The 16,019-nt window shown below is 40.7% G+C and overlaps 1 protein-coding gene across 3 annotated transcripts in view; it reads left to right on the forward strand.

The window, feature by feature from the left end:
• cnksr3 (cnksr family member 3) overlaps positions 1-16,019 on the forward strand; it is a 47,594-nt gene that overhangs the window by 25,137 nt on the left and 6,438 nt on the right. For all 3 annotated transcript variants that reach the window (XM_034674570.1, XM_034674572.1, XM_034674573.1), the window contains 11 exons: positions 1,467-1,508; positions 2,311-2,430; positions 2,627-2,686; positions 3,446-3,514; positions 3,607-3,753; positions 5,140-5,264; positions 5,714-5,901; positions 6,013-6,099; positions 7,004-7,254; positions 9,479-9,516; positions 11,364-11,406. In XM_034674570.1, coding sequence (XP_034530461.1) covers positions 1,467-1,508; positions 2,311-2,430; positions 2,627-2,686; positions 3,446-3,514; positions 3,607-3,753; positions 5,140-5,264; positions 5,714-5,901; positions 6,013-6,099; positions 7,004-7,254; positions 9,479-9,516; positions 11,364-11,406 — 1,170 coding nt within the window. The remainder of the gene's footprint in view (positions 1-1,466; positions 1,509-2,310; positions 2,431-2,626; positions 2,687-3,445; positions 3,515-3,606; positions 3,754-5,139; positions 5,265-5,713; positions 5,902-6,012; positions 6,100-7,003; positions 7,255-9,478; positions 9,517-11,363; positions 11,407-16,019) is intronic.

The following is a 16,019-nucleotide window of genomic DNA, read 5'->3' on the forward strand; positions in this document are numbered from 1 at the left end:
TTCAAGATCTCTAAACATTGAAGCCTGTATTTTTAGCTCACACTTCTTGGCTCATTCAACAGTGTAGTCATCCAAACATGGGCCAGACTCTAAAAGAAATATGCAGTTGCATGTGTATGCAAGCATAGCCAAATTCTTTCTGAACCCTCCTTATATCCTCAGCTGAGTTTAGGAAATATATATCATATGGAAAGATGGGTTTGGGACCCATAAATGAAGCCTATTATTTTTCCCTACTTCTTGTTTATGTTGGCCTTTTATTCCTTCCAAGAAAGAGACACGTGGAAGAGTCACATGTATCTCACTTTAACTCAGTCAAACAGGCTCTGAAGCATGTCAGGAGAATAATATTTAGGGTGCATTGAATGTGTTCAGCTTCCAGGCATCACTCATGGCCGCAGACAGTCATGCAAATCTTGTCATTGCAAGCAAACCAACAGTATGTCAAGCCGAGTGCATTTGAAAACAGACGCTCCCCTTTAGCCCAGTGGAATGTGCAAGCTATGGAAATATGAAAAAACTTGCTCGACCCCCATTCGCTGTCTGCACAATGGATTTACAAAGAGTAACAGAGCTGGCTTTGTACATGGCACATGCCTATGCTTGTCTCCAATACTGTGAGGACCAAAACACTAATTCCCCTTTATTTAGCGCTGACAAAGGTTTGTGGCCTGTGAGAACTGTCAAGAAATAAGAGACATGTTGGAGAAGATTGTGTGTGCTCTTAAGTTTTGACAGAAGCATTCCACCTGTGTTTTGATAAATGGGGTGCCTTGGGGCATTACTACCATAGACCCAATTCTGTAAACAAGCAGCCTCCCCCCTCACCCCTGCTTAACTAGAGGCCCTTTCACCACCAACAACACAGTTGTCAGGGGAGGCTGTTGCCTCAGCTGTGTCCAGTCCAGCTGCAGCGTACGAGTGCTGTGTAGGGACACTTGGAAGAGGACAGTGGTCAGTCTCCCGGCTGACTTTGCAGATTCTATCAGTAGTTCCTTCCCCCCAAAACAAGCAAGGTCATAGCTACCGTGTCTTCCCACAAGCCCACCCACTTTTTACTGTGGGAAGCAGTGATGCAGTGAAACCCAAAGCATTATTCGGCTGAGGGCTTTCTAAACATCATTGCATGTTCTTTTCCCCAATTGTTCCACACCATGTCATCTGCACATTGTTGCTATATGAGTGTCAGTATAGCATTTACATTCCAGTACAGTTAACTGAACCACGCAGAACGTTATGCAATTACAGCTTTTCCCAGAGTTTAGGCTGGAAGATAATTTAATCTTAGAGAGGTTTATTTGTGGCCGTTCTCCATTTTTCTCAGTTCTATATCTGGAATGTTGATTATATCGTATTTACCAAACCCCTATACTTTTTCTGTCTTTAGCCATTGAGAAACCTCTTCCTCGTCTCTGTTGTTTACTGCTCACAAGCCTAATCTGTCATCACTGTCTTCTCTATAACAGGACTGCAGTGTTTACGAGATGGAAGAGAAGATCCTAGAAGTGGTGAGTATATTGCATTTCTTCTCTTTGTTACTCATAATGTAAACTACATGACTCCCTGAGGTTCCTTTTTGTAGGGGGGGAAAGTCTGGTTGATCGTTTAGGTGAATGTTTTATACAGTGATAGTGTGATATGCTCTCAGCAGAAGGGTCAGTTTGCTGAATAAAGCAGACAGGTCTATAGGAGTGCCAGTGGAGGGGGCGGCTCAAATACGCCCCCACCATCAATCAATGTTTCCTGTTGCTTACACTCTCCAGACCCTTTGGGCTAACACTGGGCTTCCTCTAGTACTCTGTCACTCTTCCTGATGTCCTTCGGTAAAGTCCACATCAGAGTGGAACATATTGGCTCATTTCTCTGAGTCATGTGATTGTACACTGTCCCACTCTTGTCTTTGTTCTCATCTTTCCCACCCAGTTTGTCATCGACTCCTTTTGCTTTGTTTTGCTTGTGCCACATATTTTCCTCTGTCCTGTCAACCCTTCATAGAGTGTACAACCATGTGTTCAGAACAAAATGCATGTCCCAGAACATCCCCCTTAATGACGATATTTTATTCCTGCAACCAGTAGAGGAGGAAGCAGGCAGAAGATGAGTGTATACAGGACTGTGTGTGCACTGGTAGGACCAGTTAATGGCCCACTTATGATCCCCAGTAGGCCCAATAAGCTTTGCACCAAACATGAGCAAAACCTAATTTTGAGGTGCAGCTGTAGCAGTCTAAACTGAACTTTTGTAACCTGTTTGAGTTTGTGCTTTGTATATTGTTAATTTATACATACATTTGTGCCTTTTCCTCTCCAGTCTAAGATTTTGAACAGCATCTGTGATCAGACCGTGAGAACAACCTCTGACCCCCTGATGAGCCAGTCGGCCTGCTTGGATGAAGTCCAGCTGACCAATATCAAACCAGGAGAAGGGCTGGTAAGGAATGCTGGGAGATTTTTTATGACACCCTCTTTATTTCAGTCCAGAAAGTGCCTGCCCTATGATCTGTGAAGGCCAGGAATCCATGCAATGTGTGTCAAATTGTTGCCACTACATCTCTTTCGTATGCTTCTCCCTTTGGGAATATTGGACTTTTTAACTGTGACCATTAATAAAGTTTTCTTTTTCTCAGGGGATGTACATCAAATCGACATATGATGGCTTACATGTCATCACAGGAACCACAGAACATGTGAGTATGACAACATGCTGACCACAAGAACGCACTCAGCCGCTTTCCATTCTGTAATAATTCAGATTATTGAAAATACATTGAAGAGGACTGTTTGTGGTTAAGATTGAGACAGTTGGTCATATGTGTGCTGACTATCACATGTCTGATGTTTCTGCTTTTTAGTTCCAATTCTTTCTTCATCTTCAGTTTGTTTTGCACCTAACTTCAAAACACAAGCTGTTGATAATAGTTTAAAAACACCTCATTCTCACCCTCTTCATCTCCTTCCTCTTCATCCACCTTCACTGAGGGCAGAGTTATCTGAAGGAGTTCAGAATTGCTCATATATTAAGGGTATTGTTTGTTTCTGAATTCCAGTAACCAATGAATATCACAAACAGCCCACACAAGAAAAATAGATGTCCTACCTTTACGATACTGAGACAGTCAGTCAGTGACTAATACTCCAGCATCACTGCCACGGTCGTGTTCTCGCCTCCGGTGCTTAATTGTGAATCAGGACCTGAATCATCACTGATAATGACGGGTTAATCCTGCTCGACATCCGTGTGACATAAAAAACAATTCAACTGATATTCATACGCACAGAAGGTGCTTGTGTTTTTCTCATGATTTGAATCAGACTGCTTGTTTGACTGATATTTCCTTTTGAAAGGAACATTTCAAAAGCATAAATCAGACAGGAATGGAAGTGTGGTTGCTATTTTACAAAAGTGGTTGAACTGACTTTGAGCTTTTATTGTGTTCGTTCTATAGTCACCTGCAGACCTGACTAGGAAGATCCATGCTGGTGATGAGGTGATCCAGGTTAACCACCAGACAGTGGTAAGAATTTATCTACATTTGACCGTCAGTGTAAGAACATGCTCTGAATATAAACAGAATGCTAATGGTGCTCTCCTCATTCTGTTCACCAGGTGGGCTGGCAGCTGAAAAACCTGGTTGTCAAACTGAGGGAGGACCCTAAAGGCGTGGTTCTACTCCTTAAGAAAAGGCCTACAGGCACAACAGGTTTCACCCCCGCCCCGCTCAAGAACATGCGCTGGAAGCCCCCAGTACCACAGGTACATACGTACACACATGCACCCAAGCTCCCACACATCCTCCTTCATTATGAAAGATCAACAAAAGCCTGTGTGTCTAGTCATTGTCAAACAATTATCAGCTTTTTAGGGAGTTGGTTCCAAGACGACATGTTCAGACAAGTGTCAGAAGCCACCCTGAAAGTGCTGCTGGCTGAACTGAAAACAACATTTTCTTCATGGGCAACAACAGCGGCAAATAAAGTCCCATGATGTCATTTAGTCTGGGAGATAAAGCTGCCAGCCTATTTCATTGGAGTCTAGTTTGATTGTATCTGGTTATTAGAAGCTAAGTGCCCAGATGCTGCGATAGAAAGAAAACAATAGGGCCTATAATGGTTCATTTTATTTGCATTAAGTCTCTTCTTGTCAAGAAAAACATCGTAAATGTCTGCTGTCCAAAGAGAGGTCAGGGGGAGCTGATATATATTGTGCTAATAAGGTTATGTGACCGTAATCAAATTTGGTATTCTCTCTCATGTGAACACATTAGGCTGAACTTAGCTTTTAACCACATCTCCCCACCTGAGTCCCCTCTAAGAGACAGGCAGACAATAAAGCCCTGTGTAAACCAAGACCTCTACATTTCAGGCTCTGGCATTGTCTTATCATGCGTGGCTTGTTTTATAGCCTGAGAAGGCAAGATGAGACCATATCAGATAAGAGAGTGTTTCTTAAAAACAACAAAGCACCTCTCAACACAAAGGTGGCCAATGTCAACATGTCCACCAGCGTCATGTTTTAACAAGCAGTGAGAGGTATCAGAGTTAGACATCTGAGTTTATCTGTGATAAGACTCCAGAAGGCAAAACAGATACAAGGACTGAATGACACGGGCTCTGTGACACGGTGTAGTTTGTGCACATGGGAGCCATTCAGAAAAGGAAAGAGAGAGAATGATTCATGAGAGCCTACGTCGGATGTAGTTTGTCATTATTATATCACATGTGCTTCACTGTATCATCAGATGTATCATTTGAGTTTGATTAGAATGGCAGCGTACATTTAGTCAAGGGCGCTATGTTGTCGAGTGTTGGGAAACATAACTGTGGTAAACTAGCACAGTTATAAGTACATGTCTCACAGGCTATTCTGGACTTCACTAACAGTCTTTCCATACCTCAAACAAGAAGGTTTATACCCAGGGAGACACACGAGCACTTAAATGTCTCACCACATGTGGTAAACTCCTCCCAGTAGCCAGCAAGGCCCATTTAGTCTTCTTTGGACAGCAAGCAGCAGCAGCAGCCAATGACTTTATTTATGACAGTAAAGTATTTAAATGTAGGAATACATGTAAGACACGTATAATTATGAAAGCAGAGCTTTAACTGATCAATAATTGTATGTGTGTGTGGTCTTTTTCAGAACAATTCCTCTTTGATCAGAGTCCAGTCTCCCTGCAGCTCGGCTAATGGATCAACCAAAAAAGAGAAACCCGCTATCCTGAACCTGTACATCCCCCCTCCTCCTCCAATGCCTTACACTCCACGGTGAGCTGTCTCATGTCATCTGCCAAACTCATGATTTATGAGCTTAAGCTTGTTCAACAACTTGAGATCTGACAGTTGTAGCATAGCACTTTAGCGATCCAGTCACCACAGCCCATCTTTCCTCTTCATAATGACTGATTCCTGCAAATGTGGCCACCTAACCTTCCTCCTATCCTACACTCTTGTTGCTTCACTTCTGCCCACCAAGCTCCCACCATTCCCACCAAAGACGTTATTCAACAGATGTTTCATCTTCTGCTTTCAGAGAGATTACTGCACATCTTCACATGATTTAAAAGCTAGAGACTCAATTTTTATACAGAGTTTGTGGCTTTGTCATTTATGTTTCGCTTGAAGTGTCAAAAACGTTATTTCACTACACTGAACAGTTAGCTGTGGAAGAGCATGTTGTTTTGCAATGAGTAATGACCATTTGTTTCTCCACGCAGAGAGGAAAGAACAGACTCCTTCTCCAGCATTAGTAAAAGACCAAAGGGCTCTGAGTCACCAAACTCCTTCCTGGACCAGGAGAGCAGAAGGCGCTGCACCATCGAAGATTATGACAAGCTAAGCGTTGGCTGTCCCATCGAGGCCAACGTGATTCAGCCCAGAATGAGGGAGCACAAGTCTTTGCGTGGTCAGTTTTTTTTTCTCATTCAGAGAATCTTAAAAACATTCCACCAATTAAAAATAGAGAAAAAGTATCTTGAAATAATGAAGCCAATAAATGTCTAACTCTTGTTTCTAGGGAAGCCTCGGCCCCTCTCAATGCCGGCAGACACTTGTGTCGGAATCATAGATCCCTATGCAAAGCCCTGGGCACAGGGAAGGAAAGGTATGACCCATCATATTTCCCTTTGAGGTGACACCCCTGATGTTCCTAGTTTGATGTTCAAACATCAAGAGAGAAGTGTTACATTGATATTAATAATGAATGATTTGAGAGTAATGTTTATTTTGAACATAAATTAGAGATAATACCACAAGCAACATGTTCACTATATTACTCAATTTGATAATTTAAATGATTAAGTGCAACTGAAGGAATTGCACAAGTAACCCTAATTCATACGAAAAAAATGTTGTTGTTGTTGCTGTTGTTGTTGTTTTTGCTGGGAGTCCTTGGTTTTTATAGATTTAACATCCAAAAAATACAATTTAAATAATTAGTTTTGTTATTAGCAAGCTCAAGAAGTTCTTGCAGACAGATTGTTTTGCCTTTTGTCAGAGCCAACCTAGCTGTGTGTTTACCCCCTTTTTCCCCAGTTGTAATGCTAAGCTAGGCTAATTGGCTGTGTTAACATGACTTGAATGACAAAGGTAAAAAGCTCAAGTTTGAACACATTTTCTGTTAAACCATATTGTCATGCTATTTAATCTTGTTTATCAATGGATCGATCAAAGTTTATTTATATGGCACTAAATTACAACAAATGTTATCTCAAGACACTTTACAAACTGAGCCGGTCTAGACCGTACTCTTATATTATCAACAAAGCCCTAATATCAAGACAGGATAAAATCTAGTCTCAACTTACAGGCAATACTGTTGTAACTCGTCCTAATCCACCATGAGCAGAGCACTCAGTAGCATTTAGCAAGTTACAGTGGAAAGGAAAAACGTCCTTTAACAGGCAGAAACCTCGAGCAGGACCAGACTCATTTTTCTTGTTTTCTCTTGTTGGAAAAACTCTTTAAAGCTGTTGATAAGATGACATCTCCCTGTGTCTCTGCTGTAGGTGAAGACCACCTGTACAGATACCTGAGCAATGAGAGGATCCCCACCATTGCAGAGGAGGTCCCCACAGTGTCTCCGCCCTACAGGCCAGCGGGGGAACGCCAGCTGGTCAGAGTGGACCACATCAGGGGCAGCCGCTACTACTCCAACTCAGACCTCCACAACAGCGCCACCATCCCCTACCAGGAGGACATGAGAAAGGCCCCTGTGGCCACCGTCTCCAAGCGCGCAACGGCAGAACGCTCACTACTGGTCAGTTGGATTACGCGGCTTAAGCTATTGACTCACTGATGATGCGCTTCCTGTCCGGGGCTTCCTGTTCCTGTCTTGTGTCCTTCCTCAGTGCCTTTGATTTTTTAACGTCCAGCTGTTTTTTTGGCAGCTTGGGCTTTCTCACACTCCTCTCTCCCCCAACCTCCATATTTCCCTGGTGTTACTACTACTACCAACTACTACTCCTCAACAAAACTTGCTTTTGTAGTACTCACTACAGTGTGTCATCATCCCTTTAACACTGCCTACAACCCTCCTCATCTCTGACTACAAGAACCATCTCTGCCTCGAAAGGACACACTTTGGCCTTGTGTGCTGTTTTTGGACTCCTCTGTATAAATTTAAGTTATGTCATGTTTCAGCTGAATGCTCTCTGGTACTATTATTTAATACTTCAGAAAACTTGCCTGTTGTTACTTCAACTATTTACTTCCTTTGATTTTATTTGCATTTTTAAGTTATTAAAAAACAACTAAGTGAAACAAAGATCATACTTTATAAGTGAAACTGCTTCTCTATGTTACTTTTTCTTTTATGATCAGTTGGTTACATTTCCCTCTGCCAAAGGTTGCCTCCTGTAAGCTATGCATATGCTGCAGAAAGATTTTTATAGCCAGCTGACCATGCTGCATTAGTTGGCAAAAGGATGTTTATATCTTATCACTAGCAAATATTTGTGCTGGTTTAAATGCTATGCACTCAAGTCAGTAAACTTTTATAATCTGTGTTTCACTTTACTCTGCAATTTCCCACCTAAATGGCCTATACAAACAGCCGGCTGACAATTATACATGGTCTTTTTAGGCCAGGGTTTTGAACCAACTTTTGAGACTCGTGGGTTAACTGACCAGCTGAAGCTGTGGAGAGATCACAGATTAAGAGATAGAATGACAGTATTATTTAAAGAGAATACAGGGAAGTAGTGTCTACTGTTGCTTTATCTGCCTTTTGTAAGTTTTGAATAGTGTTTTATTAAAATTGCAGTTCATTTCAGTGATCTTTTGTATTGTCTTCATTTTACTATTAGACATTGAAAACTGTTTGGAGTATATCATGTAGCATGTTGTGTTTTGGGGTTTTAGAATCAGCTTACATTCTCATAAACAACATATCATACATTGTCAGTGAAGCACAGCTTCAGTCATTTTGAACTGCTGGCTTTCTAACCTGCTTTGACCTTTTGAGGTGAACACTGCTTCTGTTTTTTAAGCATGTGGTGAAACAGGATAGCCTACCTTTTCTCTGTGTCTCAGATGGTGCTTCTTATGTAACTACTTCCCTCTTTGATGATTTTAAATTCCAGCTGGGGGACCATATGGTCAAAGCAGGTTTTCCATCAGGGGTTCTTATTCCTGCACATATGTTGCCTTTTAAACATTTAAACCCAAGGCTAGAATTACTTTGCCTGACAGCTTTCGCAGTTTTTATTGATTTGAAGAGGATGAATCAACACCTTTCATCGTGGAGCTGAAGATCTGTCGAGAACAACCCACCTTTGTCACCTCTTCCCCTCCTGCCTTCATTTCTCTGTGCATGAATCTAATCATGGAGTTGGGCCTCTTTTCTTATCTCTCCTCTTCTTCTTCCTTTCTGTCTTGCTCTGCCCCAGCTTGCCAAACTATAGTCGCCTGCGGTCTTTTACTAATTTGCACTTTCTGAAAACCTGAGGTCTGCATAAATACTACCTGCTCTCTGTTTAACCTACTGCAAAGTTTGCTAACCGCTAACATGCTGTGCCTGCACATCACAAATGGTTCCATGAGAATAATAGTGAAAATTATTGGCAAATTGTGCATGTTGTTTGATTTTGAATCACTCCCAAATCACAAACAGACACATATGAATGTGGAATGTCTTGTCCTCCATTTCTTTTCTCCTATTTAAAAACAGAGTTCCATTTAGCCTCAATAGGAAATAAGCAAAATCAAAAAGGCTAATGGAGTTTTTAAAGCAACACATTTTTTAAGACTTGTATTGAGTTATCTGCAAGAAAAGATGCTTAATTTGAATATTTTACATTTATATTAAATTACATTGAGATATATACTGTATACAAACAAAGAAAAGCAAATGAGCCTGAAAGATTAATAGGTGCATTTGGGCAACACAATGTTAATGACATGTAAGGATTTCAGAGCAACTCGACCTGGATAGTTGCTTTCCATCTCTGACATGTTAACACATGAATGTTTATGTATCACAGGGACCTGACTGGCACTCTAGCAGTGACTTCCTCAACCGGTGAGTGCCTCTCACACATAAACGTGTACATACAGATACAAACACATACACAGCGTTACATAGTCCATAGGTCAAAACAGAAACGAGAGACCGGGGTGGGTCTAATTTTCCTACAGGGAGTGACATCTAGCTGGCTGTGGAATCTGTTTAAAAACACAGTGGGTCAGTGGGTGGGCCGTTTCTATGATCAGGGAAAATATGCCAGAGATATCCAGCTTGAGATACAGAGTCAGACAAACAGATGGTGGCAGCTGAGGGATCAAAATCAAGAGTTGTTTACCAAGCATGATGGTATAGAAATGAACAGATACATGTGTCGAAGAAGAGCTGATCGCCCCCTACACTAATTCTAGGATAGAACGGTATGATGACTCTTCCATAGTGTCACAATAAAAATAATAAAATAATGTAATGCATTATAATTTTCAGTCTAACTACAGCAAAGAATCAGATTTTAAAGAAGCTCAAGACTTCCTTGTTTTCAGGCTTGTACACGTGACTCAATGTGTTGAAACTGAGACGTTACAGACATAAGAAACCCCTTATGATAACTTAGCATTGTTTTCATTGATCTAATTTTAAAGCCAAATCAATTTAGATCTCCTCATTGAATGGCTGAATAAGTTTCTCTGGGTTTGAGACACTGTTGTCTACAAGGACCTCGACTACCTAAGTGTTTGAATGTTGCCCACACACCAGTGTATTCTTTGCCATCCACCCCCAAAACAGCTTCACATACAGAAGCATCTTTAGAAATGTCACTGTTATGACTAATCCTGATTCTTCAACACTTTGAAATATAAATAACAACATCCCACTGAGAAATATGATGACATCTGAGAGTTTCTGTTCCTCCGTCTCGTCATCCGTGGCCCCTGTGTCTCCTCTGGTCTCGGTTTCAGGGCCTGAGGAGGTGTAACTCCCCACATTAACAGTGGGATTGATGACTAAATGCTTGGCACAATACCCCCACCCTCTGTGGCAGTTCTATTCTAAGATTGGCACAGAAACACTCTGCATCCGGTTTGTTGCACGCTCAATCAAAACACATCACTCACAGTTGGGATATATAGGGAGATGCTATAGTAAATTAGCTAAGCAGGTGACTCATAGTCAGTTCAGATGTAGAAAACATGTGACACTGATGAAGGCTAGGAACCTGACTGACATTGGATATAATCAAGTGTCATATTGATTCTAATCCATAGAATGTGATGGTGCATTGATGCTGATTCTGTTTGTATTTATCTAAAACATTGCATAAAAAGAATGGAGTCAGTCTACCTAGGCAGCAAAAAAAAAAAACACTTCCATAGAAGTATTTGAAGTAGATCAGAAATTTCTTGAGCAAAGTGGTACTTAAAGGAGGAGACAAAGACGTGAAAATTTATGGATGACAGGAAAAAGGCTGGAAAAACTAGCCAGAGACAATTTCGTCCCATGAAATTGCAGGGTGAGGCCAGGCTGAGGTAAATCGAGTATTTTGAGCGTTGGGAACTGTCTTGTCTACCCATGTTGCTGTGGCTGGTTGCCAAATGTATTATCAGAACAGCTCTCTCTCTCCAACGTCATGCCAACCCTGAAACAGACTTTATTATGAGATCTGTTTTGTTCAGGCTATATCAAAGTAAACTGGATTGGAACATAGATGAAGATAATGACCGGGTACAGATGAGCTGAGAGGCAATAAGTATGTGTTGGAAACTTTCATGTGACACGTTAGTCTGATCCAAAGTATGAGGATTAGGAATGGCTTGTTGGTATACAAGGCAGCTTTATCATTAATGACTTCAGATTTACAAGCCTATTTCAAGCTATTAAGTCTTTGATTTCATTGTTTCTTACAGGTATAATCAGCCACAAATACGATCCTGGTCCTTTTCTCAAGCAGTAAGTATGCTTTGTCTGGTCTGTATTCCTGGATTAAAATGCTTAAATCCCTATAAACAAAAGAATGATATGCATGTGGTCCCACAGTATGTGCATTGCTATGCAGTGAGAAGTAATAAAGTCCAGTGTGCAACTTCAAGAATGCAACACAGGCTTGAGCTTGGCAGGAGGAGTTGAAATATAAAGCCTCAATTATAGACCCATTATGTTTTACACAGAGATAAAACAACACGCATGCTCAGTATTAGTTCTTTATCAGACACAGAACATTAGAGGAGAACACAGCAGTGGAAAGGTGTGGAGGGACTTCCTGACTTATTCAATGAACCTTTTTTTAGTCATGCTAGCTGCTAGCTAGAAAGTCACCACTTTATTGTAAGATAATGTGGTGATATGTGACAATGTAGTTTATTCCATAACTTGTCCTCAGGTAAAGATTTTTGCAAGCTTAACATTTTAGCATATTATTCATACTACACCTACATTAACCATCCAATCAGGCGAAGCTTGAACTTTAAAGCATCCTCATCAGCATTCTCACACATTAAACTAAGATGTTGAAGATGAGAAGCATAACATTGGCAAAAAACCCCACTATGTTAACAATTTAAACCAAACCCTTATTGCATTTCATCCAATACTGCTGTCAGGGCTATGGAGGTTAAATAGGCACATGCAGCAGGCCCTGAATTAAGAGCCACAACAGCTTAGCAATTACTGCCACTTGTAAGTTAGGAGCCTCAAAAAGAGCAAACTAAATTTGACATCATTTCCAGCCCCTGCACCCTTCCCCCTTCACACTGTGTGAGATTACCCTGCTGAATAATAGCCACTCTGTTTACCCCTTCTCTCATGTGCTCCCCTCACACACAGACACACACATTTTCTGGGCTAGGGGGGTGGTGGACATGAGCTAAGTGCCGTGACAATTCTCAGCATGGATCATGATGGGAGATTGAGAGCTACAATGGTGTGACCAATCTGCATTCCCGTGAATCTTTCGGGCCTTTGACACGAGTCGCAGGCTGGATTATCTCACTTCCACCCAAACATAGCTTCAGCAAAGTGCCCCTTTAAATTACCCCAAAGTGACAAAGTGATACTTTTTCACTGATTGTAGCAGGAAGAGTATGAATTGTGTTGAATTAAATCAATGCAACTAATTGAAACATTGATCAGGGGAATTTTTGGGGGGTAACACAGGGAAGTTATTTGATACAGATGTCAAAGATAAGGTGAAAAATGCAAGGGGGGGCAGGAGGAAGCTACAGTGTGAGAATGTGGGAGATATAAAAGAGGGGTCTCATCATAGTCCCTTCATTCCACTTGCTGCAGTACAATGGAAGTGGAGAGAGAGAGAGAGAGAGAGAGAGAGAGAGAGAAGAGGCCCTTGCCTATTAAAGCAGAAATGAAATGGAGACTATAACAGTGCAGGATTCAGGAATGTGTCTGCTGGTTTGTCGCCATCCCTGCACAGGCCAACACAGACCAGAACATCCAAGTGTCTGCAGAGATACGACTCAGGAAGTGATGTTATGGCTACAAACTGCTTCTCAGCAAGACAGCGAAGGTTGTTGATAGCAAGGCCGCAGCCTTCATAAGCCATGATAGACCGGGTTACATTAAACTCGTATCTTTGTCCTTCTTTCAAGAGGAAACCATTGATTGTGAATTTGTCTAAAGGCTTGAAGAAAAAATGTTATGTAGCAGCACTCATTTAGTTAGGTCCTTAACTTTCACTTTTCACATCTATTATATGGTATGATACTTATTCAGTTGCACTTGTGTTGAGATGTTCAATGACACATTGGGGTAGGCTAATTGACAAATCTGTTTAAAGGCACAGTGTGTAGAAATTGGAACATTCAGCAATATCTAGCAGTCAGATTCTAGATTAAAATGCTCCCTTGCTCACCCCTACTGTCGGTGAAGCAACAGTGGCCTTTGAGGACAAGAGGCTCTTGTGATACATGATAAGTATGATCCTCCATTTGTCAAGTGTTTACCATCAAAATTGTACATCAATGCAAATTATTTAGTGTACAATAACAACAACAACCACTCTCTTCTTCTTCATCTTCCAACTGCTGCATTTCACGCAGCAACTTTCTAATACAAAAAGGCATATGTCTCACTTTTGTCCTTACTGTACTACCATAAAAACATTGGGGTGCAAGATGGCGGCCTCCGTAGAAGGGTACCTGCACCTTTATTGATATAGACAGTACATCAAAGCAGACAAAAATAAATAGACTGTCATATTCAGGAGATTATACACTGATTTAAACGTTCTTATGAATATTATATCACATTTCTGTTATGCTAAATGCTGCTACATACTACACATTGTACCTCTAAAACAATGTATTCAATTTTATTTGCCTCTTCATCTCCTCTCCTTTTTTTTTTCTTCCTACAAGCTCACTTTTGTCATTTGTATGCAGGCGTTTGAGGATGTTAGTGATAACATAGCGACTCCTAGTGTTCACAAGGTGGAAGTGCATGCTCGGGCTTTCTGACATATAACTATTACTTTGACCTGATTGGCTTAAAAGCATAGACTGTATAAATAGTCGTTGTATCAAAAATTGTTGCAGCTTTTGATAAAAAAAAAAATGAAGCGCTTTCTCATTTTGTGTCACCCCAAGTTGAGTTTAAGTGTTACTCTCTGTGAAATGGAGAAAGGAGGTAACACCCAAACAGGACCCCGACTCACCTGAAGGAAGCCGAGCTCTGTTTGAATCCCTCCTTTGTCTTTTCCCCGACATGCTTGCCAAGGTTTGGTCAGACTTTGAGCAGAGATGTCGGGCCAAACTGCGTTCTTTGAAATTGTGGTGGCAGGTATTGTACAATTTAATTAAAATATGATTTTTCAGCTTTCTTAAATTCATGACTTTCTTGTCAGGTGTTCATTGTGGATACCTTTGAAACTAAACACATCTTGCTGCGTTACTAGCATACAGTTTAAAAAAAGAACGGTGGACTTGCTCTGTGAAAGCTATTTTTGAATTTTGAGAACAGATTTTAATGTGAAATTGGAGAAATTACGGGGAAGGTAACATGGGTTCAAGTTTTGATAAAGAAATTTGCGTGTGATACTTGTAGAGTCCGAATGCGACTGCGCATGTGCGTCTTTTCATAAAACCTTCAAATTCTATTAGTAACTCTAATCTGTCCCAAAGTTTACATCCTTAACCAAGAAGTTCCTACCACCTACTCCCACTCCTGCACCTACATAGATATTTTACTGTCTTCAAAGGGGATAATAAGGAAAAGACAAAATGTGCATTCCCTCTCATCCAATGATCTCAGTCCTGTCAAGAAACTACTAAACTGCATAAACGATATCAACTGTTGGATGATTTCAAACTTTTTCAAACTAAACTCAGAAAAACTGAAATAGTTGTCGGCGCGGCCCAAAAACCCAGAGGAAGAAGATCCAACTACATCTTAGTTTATAGAACATAATTTTACAATTTAAAAAACATCTCCAAACTCCAATTATTCATATCCAAAACTGAGTCTACTCATTCAAATCAACCCGGTTAGATTACTGCAACGCACTGTACACAGGTCTATCCAAACACTCCATAGGACGGCTCCAACTCATCCAGAAGAACACAGCAGCTAGAATCCTGACACACAAGAAAATATGATCACCCCAGTTCTCAAAACACTTCACTGGCACCCCGTTAAATACAGAATCCATTTCAAAATCCTATTATTAGTCCATAAAGCACTCAATGGTTCAGCTCCCCAGTACATCTCTGACTTGCTCACAGTGTATAACCCAACCAGGATCCTTAAGTCAGCAGGTGCAAGTCTTCCAAATGTACCCAGAGTCAAATCAAAGTCTGGTGAAGGAGCCTTTAGTTACTGTGGTCCATCTTTTTGGAACAAACTGCCTGCTGACATCAGGTCCATAACAACTGTCTCCACTTTAAAAAAAAGACAGAAAACATATATATATTCTCAAGCGTATGAAGGATATAATGACTGATGTGACTGGATGCATGTGCAGCAGCAATTTGCTGTGTCTGATATATGTTGGGTGTATTTATTGTTTTTCTGTTTTTATTTATTCTATTTATTTTTTGGAAATATGTTTTTAATTCTCCATGTAAAGCACATTGAACTTATGTGTAATGCAATGTGCTTTATAAATAAAATTGCTATGGAATATTGGCAGTGGCCCATTAAACTGCATATTTAATCAATTAGTTGTTAAAATTACATCTAATTCTGCAAATAGCCTTTTAATATGTAGCCTAATCTCATAACTAAAACCACACATAACCTTTCACAGCTGTGAAAAATTGATCATACAGGAACTTAGTTAACACACACCTCTACTGTCAGGTTTGTGCTGTGGTTTCTGTGGTGATCATCATGCATCTCTCGCCAGCAGTCAGTTCACTCAAACACCCGGAAAACAAGAAATGATGCATTTGTGTTGTGCAAGACACAGACACGCACACACACACACACACACATTTACCAGAGTTTAAGTGAAGATCTGTGCTGTCAATGTTTGCTGTCGTCGTGTGAGCTCTTTGGAGTAACAGAGGATACTTAAACCAGCTAAGGTGTTCAGACTTGAAGTTTTAAGAGAT

This window comes from Notolabrus celidotus, chromosome 22 (assembly GCF_009762535.1).
Source record: "Notolabrus celidotus isolate fNotCel1 chromosome 22, fNotCel1.pri, whole genome shotgun sequence".
In the NCBI taxonomy this organism is placed as follows: Eukaryota; Metazoa; Chordata; class Actinopteri; order Labriformes; family Labridae; genus Notolabrus; species Notolabrus celidotus.